General features: G+C 34.5%; 1 protein-coding gene across 2 annotated transcripts in view; it reads right to left on the minus strand.

The window, feature by feature from the left end:
• Nucleotides 1-1540: 1540 nt before the first annotated feature.
• LOC149806993 (uncharacterized) overlaps nt 1541-23000 on the minus strand; it is a 102296-nt gene continuing 80836 nt past the window's right edge. For both annotated transcript variants that reach the window (XM_089960483.1, XM_089960477.1), the window contains 4 exons: nt 22587-22662; nt 19807-19858; nt 16054-16101; nt 1541-11370 (listed from right to left, as the gene is read on the minus strand). In XM_089960483.1, the coding sequence (XP_089816609.1) occupies nt 9790-11370; nt 16054-16101; nt 19807-19858; nt 22587-22662 (1757 nt within the window). In that variant the 3' untranslated portion in view covers nt 1541-9789. The remainder of the gene's footprint in view (nt 11371-16053; nt 16102-19806; nt 19859-22586; nt 22663-23000) is intronic.

Raw genomic sequence — 23000 nt, forward strand, 5'->3', positions numbered from 1 at the left:
CCAAAAAGAACCCATATTTTAGGTGCAGAATATGCCTGTAGTACACCTATGATACAGGTGTATGATTTCATACGGGTAACAGGCTGAGTGGATTGATCTAGTTGGATCTGATGGCAGTCTGTTCTGCCACCATGAGACCAACAAAATGTAACAATTTCCTCTGCAATGTTAAATCTTTGAGACAAAATCTCGTGAAAGTTGACTCTACATGCCAGCCAACAGCTTCTATTATAACCCTGATAGAAATGTAATGTTGAAACACAAGGCTCACAGAGATGGCACAAAGCTTCTGAGGCAACTCTGATGTGGTGAGATGTCAGAGCACACCAAACCTACGACCCACTTCAGCCACAAAGCAAAGGTTTGAGTGGACAATATTTACTGGTGGTACTACTTTTTTCACCATAGGTCACATGAACTAACAGTTACATAAAAGAGAATTTATTTACTGTTGGTTTTACCTTTTGTACCATAGGTCACATGGATTATAATTTACATAAAAGTGACCTTATTTACTGGTGGTACTACTTTTTCTACCATAGGTCACATGGACTAACGGTTACATAAAAGAGAATTGGTTTACTGATAGTACTAATTTTTGTAGCATATGTCACATGGGTTATCAATTACATAGAAGGGACATTATTTACTGGTGGTACTACATTTTCGTACCATAGATAACAGTCTATTAGGTACATAAATGGGGCATTATTTACTGGTGGTACTATTTCTTGTATCATAGGTCACCTGGACTGTCAATTACATAGAAGGGCATTATTTACTGGTGGTACTCCTTTTTGTATCATAGGTCACATGGACTATCAGTTACATAGGAGGGAAATTATTTACTGGGGAGGGGGGGTACATGTATTATCAGTTACATATAAAGGATGTTACCCTATTTACTGGTGGTACTACTTTTTGTACCATAAGTCACATGGACTAACAGTTACGTAGAAGGGACATTATTTACTGATGGTACTAATTTTTGGTACCATAGGTCACACAGTCTGTCAGGTAAATAAATGGAGAATTATTTACTGGTGGTACTATTTCTTGTACCATAGGTCACATGGACTATCAATTACATAGAAGAGACATTATTTATTGATGGTACTACTTTTTGTACCATAGGCCATATGGACTAACAGCTACATAAAACATATTATTTACTAGTGGTACTACTTTTTGTACCATAGGTCACATGGACTGTCAACTACACAGAAGGGACATTATTTACTAATGGTACTAATTCTGGTACGATAGGTCAGACGATGTTACATAGAAGGGACATTATTTACTGGTGGTACTACTTTCTTGTACCATAGATCTGCATTCAGTGAAGTTTACTTACACTTCAACATTTTATATATGTGATTGTTAATGTCATTTGTTTTATTAGTTGCCATAATTGTGACTATTTCCTTGAAAAGGAGGAGGTTTTGATTCGCAAGGTGGGAGGCAATTACAACTACAAAAAAACTGTCAGAAACTTCCTATCCACTAAGAGAGCGAAGAAAAACAACAAACTCATTGGAAGTAAAACAAAATGATGTACTCAAAAATGTATGAACAAATTCTGTTAAAACTGGAAACATAAAGTAAACTTTCATAAACTAAAATGATTTTATTAAAGTAAAACAGAAAATTCCATCTGAACTACATCTTATCAGTCATAAACTCACTGAGGATGATTTTATATGAATGGATTCAACATAAGTTAATGAATCTATTTGCACGTCTGGGTAGAAATCAAATTAAAGAGCACCTTGTAAGAAAAGCACATGTGAGAAAAATGATACATGCCTATGCTAAGTATAAATTGGTAAATTGTGTTCATACTGGACATAAAATCAAGTTAAAATTCATACACCATAAAGAAACAAGAACTATAGACAGTGTATTGAATCCATTCATGTTATGAATACAGCAAAATGGCAGAAATCATGTATGAAAATACTATTGATTCAACACATTGTCAAATGAAATTTTCCGAAATAAAAATATGAACCCACAATGCAGATGTGTCATGACATCCTATTCCTACATCATCAGCATATATATATAGAGAGAGAGAGGAGAGAGAGGACATATTCCTGATGTCAACCCACTCATTTAAATGCAAAAGCAGTCAAGAAATTATCAAGTCTTGTGTAATGTTATTTGCAGCAATGTATACATTTCTGGAGAGCCTGTCTCCCATGTAGAAGTGTATGTATGTGTGTGTTTGGATTTTTAATATAGCTTTAACAATTTGAGTTAGATTGCTACAATGTCTGCAATGAGTCAGTTTATAGTGATGTCTAGCACTGGGGCATGATGTCCAGCCCAGTCACATTATCCTGACACCAGGCTGACCAGTCCTAATACTAACCTTTTAATGCTGAGCGCCAAGCGAGGCAGCTGTTAGTACCATTTTTATAAGTCTTTGGTGTGACTCAGCTGGGGTTCAAACCTGTGATCTCCCACATCCGAGGCAGATGCTCTAACCACTCAGGCCACAGGAGTGGTCTTCCATATAGAAGCAATGGAAAAATGGAAAAACATAGGTGAAAATACCAGAGATATATTATTTTTGAAGACCTTAAAAGAAAACAGAAAAGGTGTCACAAACATCAGATAAAGGACTATTTCTTCTTCACTAAACTGTTTGTGAGGTATTGAAAATAGAGGAAGAATCTGCATGACTTTAATTTGGATGATTAAGCAAGGCATTTGTGTGTGTGTGTGTTTGTGTGTAACTTGATAATTAAACAGGACAAAATAAATAACATTTACTTGAATGAAAAACAAGCAATTGTTCACAAATAGATAATAATAATAATAATAGTAATAATAATGAGGACTTTGTATAGCGCCTAATCTTTAGAAGCTCTAAGCGCTTTACAACATTAGACAACACCTATAAAATAAAAAACATATAATAAAATTATTACGAAAACAAACACCATGAAATTAGAAAAACATTAAAAAATAAAAAACATGCTGAGAATATTTCAGGTAGGAAACATTATTAGGCCTTTAAGTTTGTTTTTGCAGTCAAAATAAGTGAGTTTTGAGAGCCCTCTTGAATGTGATCACTGTGTCTTTGTGTCTAAGTTCAGTGGGCAATTCATTCCACATTGCTGGGCCCTGGTATGCAAAAGAACGCTGTCCATATGACTGTTTTCATAGTGGGAATAATGAGTATACGATTGTCAGAAGAGGAGCGTAAGTATCTTGCTGGTGTGTACACATGGTGAGGTCAGATAGGTATGCTGGACTAGAGTTCGACAGTGAAACGTAGCACAGAGAACAAATTTTGTGTTTGATTCTGGATCGAATGGATAGCCAGTGTAGGGTACAGAGCAGTGGGTAGGTGTGCTCTGTGCTATGACAAATACATGAACAAGACACAGGGTAATGCCCTAAGTTCAATAGGCCTTACTGCCCGATAACCTCAAATGCCTCATTTTCCATTCTTTAAGTGTAATTTTGTCTAAAATTAAGCATATTTTCTGTCACTGAAACAAATTGATAATTTTCACATTAGGGCATAGGCAGAACACGAAACTTATTATTTTCAAAAAGTAATTTTTGTAATAAAGTCAGTTTCAAAGTTCTTGTGTGCGGGCAGAAAATGACTTGCAGATGGAAGGGACTGATACATGTAATGCCAACAATATAATTATATGGGTGGGTTAAAATATGAATAATACTTTTTGCACCTCTTTAATTAGTAGCAAAGAATGGACTCCATTTTCTTATTATGATCAACTGTATGCTAAATGTGCATACCATTTCTTTAATTTACTTCATTGTTATCACTTGTTGTGAAAAAGTGTTATTTCTTGAACATATCTTTACCAAAAATTAGATGATACAAAATTTCTATTTTTTTTTCTTTTTAATTTTAATCAGAACATTTTCCTTTATAGCAAAATTTTGAAAATTAAAACTCTGGATGGATAGAGAATAATATGAAAGTGATTACATGGGAGGAAAATCTGAAAGTGCATATTGTATGTTTCTACCTGTAGTGTTACTTTGATGAAAAAAAAACTACTGAAGTGTAAATGTTTAAATGGGGTTAAAATCGCAGAATTTTACATTTAAAGTTTTCATATCTATATTATTGAAATGGTAAATTTGGAATGTCGCAAGAAGTAAAGTGAATGAGATAATAGTACATAGCATTCCAGAAAAAAAAGTGAATGAGATAACAGTACACAGCAAGCAAGAAAAAAACCCAACAAATAAATGAAATTGCATTAGCGTGGATTATACTCAGTTTTGGTGCAAAAATATATGAAGACCATAAATTTCTCATCTGAAATACAGGACAACCATTAGTACAACCACTGAATGAAAAACAAGATAAAAATTTAAAAGTTTTTCAATGCAAAAAAAGAAAAATATAAAAATTACCATAAAACAAATACAAGATAACAGTCTCACTGCCATTGCATCATAAAATTTGCAATCTTCTGTAAAAAAGTTACTAGGTTTCTGTTAATCTGCTTACTTAGTCAGTCAAACATTGTAAGGTGGCATAGAACTGAACAGAACTTTGGTATAGCCCCACCAATGAAAGTATCTAACACAAATGACTTTACAGGAAGAAAAAAAAAGAATATATATATATATATATATATATATATATATATATATATATATATATATATATATATGATGGATAATTTAATTGATGGTAATTTAATTTAATAGTATGGATTAAAGTGAACAAGACAGTGTTCTTGTGCAAACACACGTCTTGGATAGAACAACATGTAGACATATTTTATGATTTGACTGAATAGTGCAGTAAACTAAATATATTGCTATTTTGTAATAAGTACATGTGACCTTTCATTACTGTTACTCCTGTAGTTTGAGTATTTTGTATCAACTGTCATCAAGGTTTCAGAAGTGATTAGATTTTAGATCTTGCAAGGAAAGAATTTCTATTTTAAAAGCAGTATCTGCATTGTTCAAGTTTAGTTTTAAAAGTTATTTCTCTTCATTATAGAAAAATACTGAATGTGAATCAGACCTCAGGCATGGTATTTATCAGACTTAAGGCGATGCAAGGGGCCTACTCCTGTCCTATCTTATAGTTACAACTTATCAAACCTTAGGCATTTCAAGGACCAACTCCTGTCCTACCCTACAGATTAAAACCGCTTTCCGAAATTAACAAGACAGACTCATCTTTGATCCCCTGACCTATCAAAATATCTGCTAAGAAATTGATAGATTTTTCCATGATGGATGGATAAATGGATGGATGGAGAAATAAAATTTCAATGTGAATAGTAAAAAAGCACACCTAAATCACTTTTAATATGCACACCAAATTTTACAGAAATATCTTGAATAGTTTTGAAATTGTGCCTAAGAAATGATAGATTGACAGACAAATGAACAAAAGCATTTATAGCACTGAACTGAAGAACTGTGAATAGCAAATGGCACATCTAAACCACTAGTCTAATATGTGTATTGAGTTTCTTAGCAACACTATAATGGCTTCGGATTTGTGTACTGAAGAATCAAGATTGAACAATGGATGGATAGATCAACAGACATTTATATAAAAATACTGAAAATGAAGAACTGTGAATTTCAAATGGCACACTGACACATCACTAATATAGCATGTGTCCTATTCATAGTTATATCTGCAGATGGTTTGTAGTTACACAGTTGAAAAGAAAGTGTGATGGACAGATGACAGACTGATGGATGAATGGAACCTGCTTCTATTTCCCCTGCCTAACACAGCTGGTCAATCAGATGATGTTGGATGGGGCATAAATCTGCTAGGTCACGTTAATCAAGTGTCATAAAACTCGTGTGCAGGTCTCAAAAACAGCTGTATGTGATGAGAGTGGAGTTAGAACCATTTGCTACCTTTGCTTATATGAACGATTATAAGACATACAACCTTCTGGATTTGTAGATGTCCTTGAAAAATGAGTCTGACTTCTGAGCAGTTTAAAACAAATCCATATCTTATATGACAGAAAATACAAATATTTCTAGAAAGATCTAGAACACAAAAAGTACAAAATATCTGAGATATAATTTGATCCCAAACACATTTTGTTATAGACACAATAAATAAATGTAAGTCATATGTAGAAAAGGAAAAATTATCTTAATTCATGCTGCACACACATATATATATATGCATTTATGTAAGAATTTGCACCATTTGAATGAAAACATTGAAAAGGTCACATTCTGCACATACATTAAAACACCAATGAAATGTTTTGTTACAGATGCAACTGCACATACATTAAAACACCAATGAAATGTTTTGTTACAGATGCAACTGCACATACATTAAAACACCAATGAAATGTTTTGTTACAGATGCAACTGTACATACATTAAAACACCAATGAAATGTTTTGTTACACATGCAACTGCACATACATTAAAACACCAATGAAATGTTTTGTTACAGATGCAACTGTACATACATTAAAACACCAATGAAATGTTTTGTTACAGATACAACTGTACATAAACAGTTCCTGAGATATATTATGTTACTAATGGGACCTTGAGATACCTGAAGAATGAACTTAATATGGCAGATCAGGGTCTGTGTTGTTTGTTCTACTTATTAAATGACATTAACAGAGATCTGTCAGAACATTGTAGTATGCAATGGCAGATCTGGATTGATGCAGTTTTTAGTTGGATCCAACCTGAATGTGAGTATATGTGTAATAAAACAAAATAGATAAAGGAACTTATAGTTTCCTTAACATCATGGTGATAAAATGACACGATTAAATGTATGGTCCATTGAGGCATTGAAGAAATGTAGGGAGCTAAGTCTATGCTGCTAGCATAAATCCAAAATGGTAGCGGATGTAGGTACAGTTCTGTACATTTCATAGATAAATCCAAAATGGTAATGCATGTAGGTACAGTTCTGTATATTTCATAGATAAATCCAAAATGGTAGTGGATGTAGGTACAGTTCTATATATTTCATAGATACATCCAAAACAATAGTGGATGTAGGTACAATTCTGTACATTTCATAGATAAATCCAAAACAGTAGTGGATGTAGGTACAGTTCTGTACATTTCATAGATAAATCCAAAATGGTAATGCATGTAGGTACAGTTCTGTATATTTCATAGATAAATCCAAAACGGTAGTGGATGTAGGTACAGTTCTGTACATTTCATAGATACATCCAAAATGGTAATGCATGTAGGTACAGTTCTGTATATTTTATAGATAAATCCAAAATGGTAGTGGATGTAGGTACAGTTCTGTATATTTCATAGACACATCCAAAACGATAGTGGATGTAGGTACAATTCTGTACATTTCATAGATAAATCCAAAACGGTAGTGGATGTAGGTACAGTTCTGTACATTTCATAGATAAATCCAAAACGGCAGTGGATGTAGATACAGTTCTGAATATTTCAAAGATAAATCCAAAACGATAGTGGATGTAGGTACAGTTCTGTATATTTCATAGATAAATCCAAAACAGTAGTTCATGTAGGTACATTTCTGTATATTTCCATAGATAAATCCAAAATGGTAGTGGATGTAGGTGCAGCTCTGCATATTTCATAGATAAATCCAAACTGCAGTGATAGATGTACAGTTATGCATATTTCTTAGCTAAATCAAAACTGTTATGTAATGCACACTATACAAACACATGAAAGGGTAATGGCAGATTTCTATGATAGAAGTTTGTTAAATTTGTTGGAATCATATAATTAGCATGATATATATCAGTCTTGTAGTTAAGAATTCAACAGTAGCTATAGTTATACAATCTGTACCTTTATCAAAGTCAAGATCTAAACAATGTCTAGATTTCAGTCAGTTTTGAAAGTGGAAGTTCCAAGTTCAAAGTGTAGGATTCAAAAAAGAACAAGAAAAATGACCATGCTTGCAAATGTTATAAAAACTAGTTTGGAATTAACAACTAGAAACTGTAAAACCTGAAACAGTGTAACCCTGAGATGCAACTTGATTAATGATACTTAATACAGGATCCTCAGTCGGGTTGGCAAGGTCCTCAGTCAGGTTGGCAAATGTCCTCAGTAGGGTTGGCAATGGTCCTCAATTGGGGTGGCAATGGTCCTCAGTAGGGTTGGCAAGAGTCTTCAGAAGAATCATATCATAGGTTTGAGGGTCAGGAGGTCCTGATGGATCCCTATTTTGGGTTGCAGCAAAAAAAGGATGAAAACCACTGGCATAATGAAACCAGAGCATAATCACTTAATACAAAGCTTGCATCTGTGAAGTTTCAGTAGTCCCCAGCAGCCACAGTAAAAATGATTAACATGCAAAATGTAAATTCAGACTGAACTGATGTTGCCAATAAAATGTCGCCCCTTTTTGAACAAATGTTTTGTTTTGGCAACTTTTTATCTTGCCACGTTTTTAAATTTAACTCTCAATCAGCATTATACTGCAGTATTGTGCCATAAAAGACATAGAAATAAAAAAAAAACACTTTTCTGTCATATCAAAGTAGAGGCACTATATAGTGAGTTGATATAAACCAGTGATTAATTGTTTGTATTCTTTATAGAATGAATTTTCTTAAAATTTGCTTCAGAAACTATTATCCTTATCCACTACTAGAAGCCAGATTTTACTATGTGAAAGTCACGGCCTTCGAGTAGCATTGGAGTGACAGCCAGTATCTGAAGCATATATCATGCGTAAGTAATTACCTTGATTATGCATGATATATGAAGTTAAAGTTACTGCTAAGGTAAGGATGTGTTAATTTATTTTGAGGTTGAAATAATGACTAAAGAGACCAAATTTAGGCAAATGCACAATTTGTCATAAAATTTATGATTTGTCTGCTTAGAAAGAAAAGTAATTCAGAAAACATAGGTATTTTTAAAAAAAATAAAATAAATGCTGGTAGACAAGAGTCCACTAAAGTGAAATAAAAGCAAGATCTGTAACTGAAATTACACAATGCAGCTCATTTCAGGTTCTCAGATATTTAAACATGAATATTTTCATGAGTTACTTCAGAACATGATAAAACATTTATTACAATAATGTAAGTGTCCAAGGAAAATATGACAATACAGTGCTGACCAAAATGTTAAGTTGGCAAAACTGTCAAAACAAACAAGATTATTTCATTATTATAGCAATACTAGTCCATTATGAACTATTATTTTCATTTTCTTCTTTAATGTTGTGTGTTACCCCAATGTTGAGGAGGTTGTAGGGGAGGGGAGTATCCCCTGCACTTGGGGGATACTCCCCTCCCCTACAATATTGGCAACATTTTTATTTAGGACCATTTGTTTATGTGTGTGTCTGTGTTAAGTTCCATGGCAATTCTTCCAACAGTTGATAAAAACAAACTTGTGTTAGGGGACGGATAGACACTGGTTGATCGACCATTTTATAAACTCTTCTAGCTGATGAAAATAGTTATAGAAAATGACCCTTAGAGCTTTCAAAATTCAATTTTAAAATCTTTTTCATCCAGGAGTATTTGTTTGTCAAACAAAACAATGCCATCTTATCTCTTGAAACCAATTAGTTTGGAGTAGCTAATAATGTTTTCAAACTTTTCTATCAAATGGGTACATGTAGGGAGTAAATAAGCAAAACCATTTCTGATTCCTGAACTAAGATCATATTATGGGCAGTTTTTACTGATCCGCTTCAAATATCATTTGGGACTACATGCATCTGGGACATCTTGTTACTGGGGACTCAGATAATTTCCTCACAAATTATTTTTAATCCTCATTTTGTCCTACAAACTGTTCCACTCATCTTTTAAGTTGAGTCTCTGGAATTCCACTCTGTACAATGTTCATATAGGGGTGTATGACAGCAGGGTCATGGTCCTCTACTCTTGGATTGTCATAAGATGTACCATGACTAACAAAAGACTTGATTGAGTCTCTATGTTGAAACCTTTTAATTCTATTACCACATATCTTGTGTTTATGAATTGATCTCGCACTATCACCTATACTAAAATTGACATAGTCACACTGAATGAAATTATCCTGAATTATTTTATCAGCATCAGATCTCACATAATCCTTTTCAGATCTCATGCTATCTTTATCAGATCTCACATGATCACTGTCAGATCTTGCATTGTTGTCAGATCTTAAAAAGTCCTTTCCTATATTGCTGTACTCAGTATATTTCCAAGGACGAAAACTATGAAAGGGTTCTTCAGCATCATGTATTTTATTTGCGCACACATATCCACTTGTCTTCTCTGTCTTTTGTAAGCTTCTACATATCTCATCCAATAAAGACAAAGAATCATCTGATGCAGCATCATCATCACCTGAAAGAGCTAAATCATCTGACTCAAAATCATTCTTGGACTTCATCTGACCTGGTTCAATTTGCTTCTCAATGGTTACATTTTCTTGAGGCAAATTTGATGAATCTTTTACACAAACAGAATGAACATCTTTGTCCCTCTCACAAATGTTTCCTTTACAATCATGTCTCAAATAAGTGCTACTAAGGAAAGGTTCTCCAACATCATGTACTTTATTTGCAGACACATATCCACTTGTCTTCTCCATCTTATGAGGACTTCCACATGTCTCATCCAATAACGACAAAGAATCATCTGATGCAGCAGCAACCAAATCATCACATGAAATGGTTAATTCATCCAACTCAGAATCTTCCTTGGACTTCATCTGACCTGGTTCAATTTGCTTCTCAATGGTTACATTTTCTTGAGGCAAATTTGATGAATCTTTTACACAAACAGAATGAACATCTTTGTCCCTCTCACAAATGTTTCCTTTACAATCATCTAGTAGCAGTCCATGTAGCTCTGGACCATAATTCAAAAGAGAATCAATGGATTGCGAATGCACTGCTTGACCCTGCAACTTGAAAAAGTTATCAAGCCTATCCTCATAGAGTGTTGGATTAGTTTTACTATTTGTAACATAATCTCCATTACCCACAGCTCTGCAGTAGTCTTCTGGCAGTAGATTTGCATTCTGATAACCATGTTCTGATGATAACACATATGCAGCTGGCTTTATCTCTTTCTCATCCTTGGTATCTCCATCAGACTCGGTGTCACTGCTTGCTGAATTCATATAATTACTGGAGATATAAGAGCCATCATCCTTGTGATCACAGCCAAAAAAGGACATATCCAGCTGCCTTAAATCCAACATAAGACCGGTGCTGGAAGAATTGTTAGCCATGGGGACGGGGACTTTAGCATCCAAAGCTGATATCAGTGGTATTAGCCCGTTTAGTTCTTCACTCTCATCCATGTCTGGAATGGTTTCAGCTGTTTGGTCATCCACTATCACATGACCATTCTTTTGTGGTACATGACAATTAGGTATCCGGATCTGAAAAAGGAAAATAATTTAACATATTAAAAATATAGGTAATAAATTGAAAATGAGAGAATAAAGTTGCTCTTACAGTATTGTATCAAAACTAAAATGCAATATTCATACCTCTGCAGTCCTCGGTTGGATCCACTCTTGGAGCAGAAGAAATGGCAACTGATCACATATCAAGGGTTAGTAATTTTATCACTTTTCTAGGATTTTCTCAATTATTTCACACCAAAGCTGAGCCAACCAGTGCAACATATTTGCTTTAATTTTTTGTATGCTAGGTTCAAACTCTTATTGTAGCAAAGTTACAAAGTAGGCAATTTAAAGTGACAGAAAAACCAGAGTGTAATCAATGACTACAGATCATATCTCCATGAAGTTTTAGTAGTCTCCAGTAGCCACTGTAAACACTGATTATAATGCATATTATAAATTCATACTGAGTGATTTTAAAAACTGAATGATGGCCAACATAACAGGGCTTATTAAACATACAATAAAAAAAGAGAGAACATTCTTTGCTATGATATCAAAGCAGAGATATTTTATCATTGTTCATCTCTAGAAACCTGAAATTTACTGGGTAGTGTCACAGACTTGGAAAAAACATTAGAGGTGACAGCTAGTATGGCCATTATTACAAAAAAAAGTCATGTTAAGGTTATTACCATGAATAGCCACTGTAATGTTGTTGTAGGGTTTAACGCCATTTTTCAGCACATGATAGGTTATACATGGCGGCCAGTATTAATGGTGGAGGAAGAACCCGGGAAAACCCCGGAAAGAACCACCGACCCATGAGAAGCTACTGGCAAGCTTTCTCACATACCCACATTAGCCGAATTCCTCTGTAATGAACGCCTAGTCCACTCACCTGATACCTAAACTCAGTCACATGTATAATTCAAAGCAAACCTGATGACAGTAACCTATCACAATAAACAATATGTAGTCATTAATATGGAATCTGTACTATTAAATATTTGTTACTGCTTCCAAATGCACTGATCAGAAAGTGTTTGTTTAGGAATAATGCAAAGTGTCAACATAAACAAATCTTGGTGGTTATGAGTTGAACACAAATACTTACATTATTCTACTAAACTATAAAATGTAGGTCACACTGACTTTCTTTTAGTTGTGAGGGTGTAGTACTATCAAAGATGTATCCAATTATCAAGTTTCATGATTCTACCATAAACAACATCCAAATAATGAACTTTAAACATACAATTTAAACAAAGTCACTGGATCATGAAATATACATCACAGATTTCTCTTTTTACAACAGCATGTAGTACTTATAAAGATTTATCCTCTCAACAACTTCTGTGTTTGTAATATAATAATATCCTATGTACCATGTGATCATTAGCAACTGTACCAAAGCCAGTAACAATAAAAATATAGGCCACGGTGAGCTTCATTTGTTGTAAGGATATGGTATTAAGGGAGATGCAGATCATCGTTAATTTCACAATTCTAGAATGATCAGTAAACACTGAACACAACATTTAACACAAGCCAGTGATGTGTAAATTATGGGTCATAATGACCTATATCTACAATGATGGAGTAGTATTTATCAAGATGCATCCCCTCAACAGGTTTCATGGCACTAGACAGGATAGGAAGTTCATAGCATGCCAGAAATTATTACATGTACGTTACCTCATGGGTGTGATACTAACATTGATGCATACAATCATCTAGTTAAATGATTCTTTCATGAACGGTTCTTACACAAAATTACTAAAGTTAGTGAAGTGTGATCACATCCTCTGGCATATGGAGACATTTCTTGCAGAATGCGAGATCTGAGCCATGCTGATGTCAGCACAATCACTGCATTGCAGTAACTGTACTTGGTATGAAACTGAGGAAAGCCAAACATAACGAGAAAAGACAACATTCAAGAATAACTACAGCATCTTACAAGACCTAATGACCCAGATATCAAACAGAGACAACACTCAACATCAAAAAAATATGGCACGTTGCAAGACTGAATGACCCAGACATGAAAATGAGACCATCCTCAAGACTATGTACAGCATGTTGTAAGACTGAATGACCCAGACATGAAAAAGAGACAACACTCAAGACTAAGTACAGCATGTTGCAAGACTGAATGACCCAGACATGAAAAGAGACAACACTCAAGACTAAGTACAGCATGTTGCAAGACTGAATGACCCAGACATGAAAAGAGACAACACTCAAGACTAAGTACAGCATGTTGCAAGACTGAATGACCCAGACATGAAAAAGAGACAACACTCAAGACTAAGTACAGCATGTTGCAAGACTGAATGACCCAGACATCAAAATGAGACCATCCTCAAGACTATGTACAGCATGTTGTAAGACTGAATGACCCAGACATGAAAAAGAGACAACACTCAAGACTAAGTACAGCATGTTGCAAGAGAAGACTGACATGACTAAATAAGCTTTGAACCAAGCAATGCAGAAAGCAAGAGAAACTGTCCATGGCTGTCAGAAAACACAGAAAGAAGTGTGAATATATCAGTCTATCTGGAGGGTGATTGAAGAAATGAAACAGAGAAAGAAATACAAATTGGATGCCAAGTCAGGGGGGACTGATTGGTTAGCTGTTGTGGGTTTAACATAATTTTTCAGGACACAATAGGCTATACATGACAGCCTGTATAAATGGTAGAGGAAGAACCTGGAAAAATTCCAGTAAAAACTACTGAACCATGGGAAACTACTGGCAAGCTTTCTCACATAGCCACATTGGTTGAGTCCAAGACTCAAACCCACATGGACAGAGATGAGATGGCTGATTGGTATAGGCAAGCACTTTTGACCCATCAGCCATCCCCCTGACTGAAAGAAAGGATATCTTAAGAATTCACTAAAAAGTACAAGGAATCAAAAAACAGAATGAAAGCAGAGGAAGCTGTGGGTGAGCAGGACATGAAGACCCTTACAAAATCACCAATCACCTAAACAGCTATTGTGGAATAAAACCAGGACCTAGCCCTGCAAGAAAAAGATTGCAAACTCATCTCTTATGAGAGAAGATCTCAAGATAGAAGGAGTGTGTGTGTGTGTGATTAGGAATTTTAATGTAGCTTTAACAATTTTACAGTCATATCGCTACAATGTCTGCAGTGTGGCAGTTTATAGTGATGTCCAGTACTGGGAAATCATGCCGTAGACATCAGTAGCATGATGTCCCATCTAGTCACATTATCCTGACACCAGGCTGACCATTCCTAACACAAACCTCTTAATTCTGAGCTCCTAGTGAGGTAGCTGTTAGTACCATTTTTGTAAGTCTTTGGTATGACTTGGCCGGGGTTCGAAGCCACGACCTCCCGCTTGTGAGGCAGACACTCTAACCACTAGGCCACCAGAGCATTCAAGATAGAAGGAGCATTTCCCAAGTATTTTAAGTAGATCAGTAAACACAGCAGATATTCAAGAAGCAGCAAATGATCAAAACATCAACCTTGACTGAAACAGATGTTAGAGAAACCATAAAGGCTGTAAAAATGCACAATAAAAGTGATATTTAAAAAACTGGATTAGAGATGCTAAATGCTGGGGAAGAATAAACACCCAAAATCCTCTGGAGGCTTTTCCAGCTGATATGGAACACATAAAATACCCCAGCTGAATGAAAAACTGGCATCACTGTCAAGCTTTTAAAGATAGGTGACCCTGGGATCTGCAATAACTGATGAGGCGTTACACTGCTAATCCCCCAGATAATGGTGAATGTCATAAAATGACATTACAGAGACTTTGAGTGCAGGGTTATCTGCAACAACTGCCTCACAGACAGTTTCATCATAACCACAGGGTTCAATCAAGGCTGCATCCTGTCACAATTTCTTTTTATTGTTGCCATAGACTGGCTCAGGAAAACAACCATAGCAAACCGAAGCTGATGGACCCTGATGTCATATTTAGAAGATCTGGACTATGCTGATGACATCAGCCTACTCTCAAGTCAACAGAAAGACATGCAAGAAAAGACAGACTAATTGAGACATCCCAAAAGCTTGAACTGGAAGTGAACATGAGCAAGATCAAGTTGATGAAAATCAATCAGAAAACAAATAATAACATCATCAATTACAAGATGGAGAAACTGAGAGAGAAGTCAACTCAAGAATTAGCAAAGCCAACTGACTTCACCATGATAAAGATTATCTAAAGATCAAGGCAACTGGAACAAGACCAAAGCTAAGGATCATCCTCAGCGGTGCTGTTTTATGGATTAAAGTGCTGAAAGCTTACAATAAGAATATTTCACAAGAAAGAGACCTTTTAAAGGTCCTTCAAATGTTTTGGCCAAGAAAGTTATCAAAAAGAGAGCTGCATCATAGGACAAATGTAAAACTTATTGTCTAAATGGTGAAAAGGAGTTGGAGAAGGTTTTATACACAAAATTTTATCCTATTTAATTTACTTATTCATTATTTTGGATAATATACAAATAACAAAACTTCTTAATTTTAAGAAGAAATACTTTTTAGAAAGTTTTATTGTTTAGATTTCTCTCTGATAAATTCAAACAGTTTTTGGCAGAACTAAAGTATTTCTTTCAACAGCAAAATTCAAGGATTTTTCAACAATAAATAGCCACTGTGTTTTTAATTCAAATTTTAGATTCATAGATTATTCTAGTTTATTCAAACAATGTTATCTTACTTGCACATAATCATCAGTATTCATAAACTGGGTTCTGGTGTCTGGAACCTGAAACAGAATGTTGAAAGTTTTGACGAAAATAAACAATCTACAATGATAAATTCAATCGAAGAACATTCACTTTTTTATTATCATACAGTGTTATAAACAAGAAATACCATGCTGTATACGATACAGATCTCAACAAAATTAAATACCAACTTCATGGAGTAATCATAAAGTCATTGCATAGTTTATTTAAAGCAATATTAAACAGTCATCAACTTAATAAAACCATAAATTATACAATAGAAAACCTACAGCATGCAACTTATCTCTGTAATAAAATGATGATGCACTCACTGCATCTAAATCTGATATGTAATGAACACATGCAACACACCTGCTGTATTCATTTTCTTCAGACAGGGTGAACCAACTTTAATAGACAGATTCCCATTCAAACCAGATTTATTTTTAACGTCAAAAGGGTTTTTGTTGAGTTCAATAAATTGATTTAATGAGCTGTGAAATATATACAGACTGGTACATAAGAGCTGGGTTATAGGTTTTTGTTGAGTTCAATAAATTGTTTTAATGAGCTGTGAAATATATACAGACTGGTATATGCAAGCTAGGTTATAAGTTTTTGTTGAGTTCAATAAATTGTTTTACTTAGCTGTGAAATATATACAGACTGGTATATGCAAGCTAGGTTATAAGTTTTTGTTGAGTTCAATAAATTGTTTTACTTAGCTGTGAAATATATACAGACTGGTATATGCAAGCTAGGTTATAGGTTTTTGTTGAGTTCAATAAATTGTTTTAATGAGCTGTGAAATATATACAGACTGGTATATGCAAGCTAGGTTATAGGTTTTTGTTGAGTTCAATAAATTGTTTTAATGAGCTGTGAAATATATACAGACTGGTATATGCAAGCTAGGTTATAAGTTTTTGTTGAGTTCAATAAATTGTTTTACTTAGCTGTGAAATATATACAGACTGGTATATGCAAGCTGGGTTATAGGTTTTTGTTGAGTTCAGTAAATTGTTTTAATGAGCTGTGAAACACAATACTTATAGGTTACTGCATTTGTATGGGAAAATATGAACACATTTTTTGGCTGGAAATACTGCATAATCTTGGGAGTGCAGTATATCCATCTTACAAAACGAGTTCATATTTTCCCATACAAATGCAGCAACCTTTTTATTATATGCTCATTTTCTTATTCTACCTAAGGCTTAATTATGTAAACAAAAATACACTACATGAAACAAAGTAACTGAATGTATGCTGTATTCCAAACTAAATACACAAGCACAGATTCATCATTACACAATAACAACATTATTAATGCACACATAACCCCGCCCAGATAAATTTGAACTTAGTCATGCGCTAGACATAATTTTCAAAAGAAAAGGGCATTTTGTTCTACTTAAAATTGAAATTCGGATTCATATTGTGAATGAATGCGCATTGCAACAACTTTTCCAATTGATCTGGAATGAATAGATTTGAGTATTTCTGTCGTTTCTATAAAATTTACTGATGATGGACTGGATTTATCTGTACCAATTCGACATGAAGTACATTGGATTTCAGCGGCGAAGGAGCAGTGTGTTGACATCTGCTAGTGTGTTTCTGTTCTGTCACTGAATGCTTGAAATCATTATGTGGGAAAAATATGAAGTCTTTTAATTGCAATTATCAAAAAGAGGCAATGGAATATAATGTTTATTTCATTTTGAGTGCAGTAAGGAGGATGTAACTGCACTTGGAATATAGTCGAAATTACAGTACAATTTATAAATGTGTAATCATGCTTGAGAACCCATGACATGACTCATGTAATCTGGATTTGCAGAACTAAGAAAGTACATTTTGAGGAAATTCAGGATGAAAAACTAAGTATATTTTTTGCCATTCTTATAACCAGCTAAAGAATACAGTTTATGCCTTGTCACTTTCATGTTATTTGTAGGTACTCAGCAATTTTATGAAATATGGTGTCTATTGCCTGCCTAAATCTGAAACATTCTATCAAAAAAGTTAACATGGAATGTAGTAAGGCAGCAGGTATGTGGCAGTCCACGAAACACCTGCTTTAGTTCATTCAGAAACAAATATAATCAACCAAAATGTAAAGCGCCTACTACATGAGTGCACGATTGGTTTACAAACCAAAAGTGCTGGTGTCTGTGTCCTTTATCTGTTTACAATAGAAAAGTAGTTCATTTATGAGTGCAAAATATGAAGTGCGTGTGAGTTCAATATTGTAAAATACTGAAAAATTCTGACAATGTAAAGTTAACAGAGAAAAAAAGTGAGCATATAATAAAGATTAATATGAAGCAGAATTCAATATCTATACTTCTTAGGTATAAAAAAAAAAAACAATGAATGAAAAACGCTCATATTTGTTTATTACTTTATCCCAGTGACCTAAAACAAGCTGCACAAAAGAACAATGTTTGTTTTTATAGTACTGAAATCATTGTGAAGAAACCAATATGCTGTGTTACTGCTGAGCATGTGAATTTTCATTAAATGAGAATTTTTTTAAAGAAAGTATTAAGTATATCTAAAACCTGCAATTACTGTGAAATTTTACTATAATGATGTTTAAGGGACCAAACAATTTTGTCCTTTTGTATACAGGTGCCATTTATATAAAGATTATAAATTCAGAAAAATTCAGAATAAACAGGTGTCTCTATATAAAGGTAACAAATACATATGAAATAAGTTTTGTCCATTCTAAATAAGAGCTCCTTATTATACTCTGGTCTCATGATACAAAGACTAATAAATCAGGCTTGGTATTGTGGATTTAATGCCATTTTTCATCGCAGTAGGTTATACATAGCAGCCACTATGTTTGGTTGAGGAATGTGTGTGTGATTTTGATTTTTAACATAGCTTTAACACTTTTTCAGTCATATCACTACGACGTTTGCAGTGCGGCAGTATATAGTGATGCCTAGCACTGGGACATCATGTTGCAGACATTCAGGATGATGTCCCACCCAATCACATTATCCTGACACCAGGCCAACCAGTCCTAACACTAACCTCTTAATGCTGAGCACCAAGCGAAGCAGCTGTTAGTACCATTTTTGTAAGTCTTTGGCATGACTTGGCTGGGGATTGAACCCATGACCTCCCGCATCCGAAGCTGATGCTCTAACCACTATGCCACCGGAGCGGTCTTTTGGTTGACGAAGATCCCAGGAAGACTCCATGAAGAATCACTGACATATAGGTAGCTACTGGCAAGCTTTTTCACATACTAATGTTGGCCAACTGGAAATGTGACCCCAAGGGGACAGAGGTGTAATGTCAGAAATCTGCAAAGGTAAGTGTCTTAGTCCACTGAGACACCCAAGGCCCCTTACAAATTCAGATGAGGAAGTCACAGATGTTGACTATTATAAACAGGTGTCCTTTACATAAAGGCAACAAATTCAGAAAAAGGGATTCATAAATATTGTAAATGTTGTCTCATAAAGCTGGTGTCTTTTATATGTGGTGTCTCCTATAACAGGTTTCATTGTACTACTCCTTGAACTGTGAGTAAGACCCAAGTTTTATCAATGCATGGAATGACAACAAATACTGAATCCTGTTTTCTGACTTATTTCTAAGCCTGCACTTCCCAACAATATCAACAGGAGCAACTTTGCCTTTGTACAAACTGAACATAGAACAATCTATTACTATCCAGCTTTTTTGTCAACAATAAATAAATAAAACAAATATCATACCTCTATCTTGCTAAATGCTTCTCTTCGGCCCTTGATATAGTGAAAGAGTTTACTGAAGAAAAAAAAATGAAATTGATGTACATGGAATTTACTGGCAAAAAATTGAAATTGACATACTAATGTAACATAAAAAGTTTAATGGAAAATTCCTATATTGATGCTGCTGAATAATTAAAATAAAAACTGACTGCTCATATTACTCTACTGGACTGAGGAATTTTAAGCTTAAAACTATAAAATACTTTTGACAGTCTGACAAACAAGGAGGTTTATAGAAATACTTTTGAAAGTCTGACAAACAAGGAGGTTTACAGAAATACTTATGAAAGTCTGGCAAACAAGGAAGTTTACAGAAATACTTTTGAAAGTCTGACAAACAAGGAGGTTTATAGAAATACTTTTGACAGTCTGACAAACAAGGAGGTTTACAGAAATACTTATGAAAGTCTGACAAACAAGGAGGTTTACAGAAATACTTTTGAAAGTCTGACAAACAAGGAGGTTTACAGAAATACTTTTGACAGTCTGGCAAACAAGGAAGTTTACAGAAATATTTTTGAAAGTCTGACAAACAAGGAGGTTTATAGAAATACGTATGAAAGTCTGACAAACAAGGAGGTTTACAGAAATGCTTTTGAAAGTTTGACAAACAAGGAGGTTTACAGAAATGCTTATGAAAGTCTGACAAGGAGGTTTACAGAAATACTTTTGACAGTCTGGCAAACAAGGAAGTTTACAGAAATACTTTTGAAAGTCTGACAAACAAGGAGGTTTATAGAAATACTTTTGAAAGTCTGACAAACAAGGAGGTTTACAGAAATACTTATGAAAGTCTGAAGAACAAGGAGGTTTACAGAAATGCTTTTGAAAGTCTGACAAACAAGGAGGTTTACAAAATGCTTATGAAAGTCTGACAAGGAGGTTTACAGAAATACTTTTGACAGTCTGACAAACAAGGAAGTTTACCGAAATACTTTTGACAGTCTGACAAACAAGGATGTTTACAGAAATACTTTTGACAGTCTGACAAACAAGGAGGTTTACAGAAATACTTTTGACAGTCTGACAAACAAGGAGGTTTACATAAATACTTCTGAAAGTCTGACAAACAAGGAGGTTTACAGAAATACTTTTGAAAGTCTGACAAACAAGGAGGTTTACAGAAATACTTTTGAGTCTGACAAACAAGGAAGTTTACAGAAATACTTGACAGTCTCACAAACAAGAAAGTTTAGAGAAATACTTTTGACAGCCTGACAAAAAATGACATTTAGAGAAATATATTTAAGTCTCACGAACAAGGAGGTTTACAGGAATAGGTTTGACAGTCTTATAAACAAGGAAGTTAATATAAATAATCTTTTCTGATTATTACAAAATATACATTTTTACATTCTTTTAATTCAAAACTTCCTCTAATTAAATTGAAAATCACAAATCTTTAAGAATTCTTATTTTCCAAACTGAAAATAATAAAGTTTACCCATATGTAATAAAATTATATAAAAGTTTTAAAAAAAATAGTTTTCAGTGTGGCTCACGTTCTTCTGTCTTCTGTCTAATTTTTGTAATTGATATATTTTCTAATTGTAAGACTAAATGTGAAACATAGACAAATTATCAGAATCAGAGCAAACACCTTTCTTTCATATTATATTGTTATTGATCAATCTAAACTTCATTTTATAATGTATGTAATATCCCTCCCTTCAACCAGATCGTGTATGCAGGACACCTCCATCAATGAACTAGCTCTTGTATGTAAGACACCCCCATCAACTAGACCTTGTATGTAAGACCCCTCCCATCAACTAGATGCTGTATGTAAGACACCCCTATCAACTAGATCTTGTAAGTAAGACCCCTCCCCTCGACCAGATCTTGTATGTAGGACACCCAATCAATCAACTAGCTCTTGTATGTAAGACACCCCCCCAGTCAACTAGATCTTGTATGTAAGACCCCTCCCATCAACTAGATACTGTATGTAAGACCCCTCCCATCAACTAGATACTGTATGTAAGACCTCTCCCATCAACTAGATCTTGTATGTAAGACCCCTCCCATCAACTAGATCTTGTATGTAAGACCCCTCCCATCAACTAGATCTTGTATGTAAGACCCTCCCATCAACTAGATCTTGTAAGACCCTTCTCATCAATTAGATACTGTATGTAAGACCCCTCCCATCAACTAGATCTTGTATGTAAGACCCCTCTCATCAACTGTTTCTTGTATGTAAGACCTCCTCCCATCAATTGTTTCTTGTATTTAAGACCCTCCCATCAACTGATCTTTGTATATGAGAATCATCCCATCAACTGGATCTTGTATGCAAGACCCCTCCCATCAACTGTTTGTTGTAGGTAAGACCCCTCCCAACCAACTGACTCTTGATTGTAAGACTCCTCCCATCAACTTGATCTTGTATGTTAAGACCCCTCCCTTCAACTGGCTCTTGTATGTAAGACCCCTCCCATCAACTGACTCTTGCATGTACTGAAGGTACACCAGGTTGGGAAATATGGGTAAATGGGAGGCTGAATAATTTACTTGATATGAAACAAGGCATGAAACATTTTGGTTATAATAGATATAATACACTGGGAACTACATTAAGTTTAGTCTATCTTCATCCCACTCTCTTAACATTTTCATGTTGTAATAGGTATATTGATGTGAGGGACAATACTAAATTTAGTCTCTCTTCCTCTAGCTCTTAATGACAGCAACATGAAAACTTAAGTTTAAGACCACTTAGGTAATTGCAAAATACTTACATTAAACAAGTGATTATTGCCAAAATAATAATAACAGATCCAACAATGATAATAATCTGACCCCATGATGGAAACTCTGAAATGGAAAGAGTAGAAATATGTCAGTGCTGTAATTATTATTTTTCACTCTCTAATAGGAAATTTATCAATGCTGTAATAATCAGTGTTCACTATCTATTAACAGATCAAGACATTTGTAAACTACCAGTACTTAAGTTCATAATAAGCAACATGATACATGTACTGTGAATTCATCCTGTCACTGTTAAAAGTAATGCCTTATCTTTGTAAGGAAAAAAAGCCCCCATATCTCCACTGATAGATGATTATTTCTGGGGATCTTTAAATTCAATGTTGATGGCAAACCATGAAAACGGGCAATCAATAAAAAAAGCAAATTGTCAGGTTCTCTAT

This window comes from Sinohyriopsis cumingii, chromosome 1 (genome assembly GCF_028554795.1).
Source record: "Sinohyriopsis cumingii isolate HCF-2022 chromosome 1, ASM2855479v2, whole genome shotgun sequence".
NCBI lineage: Eukaryota > Metazoa > Mollusca > Bivalvia > Unionida > Unionidae > Sinohyriopsis > Sinohyriopsis cumingii.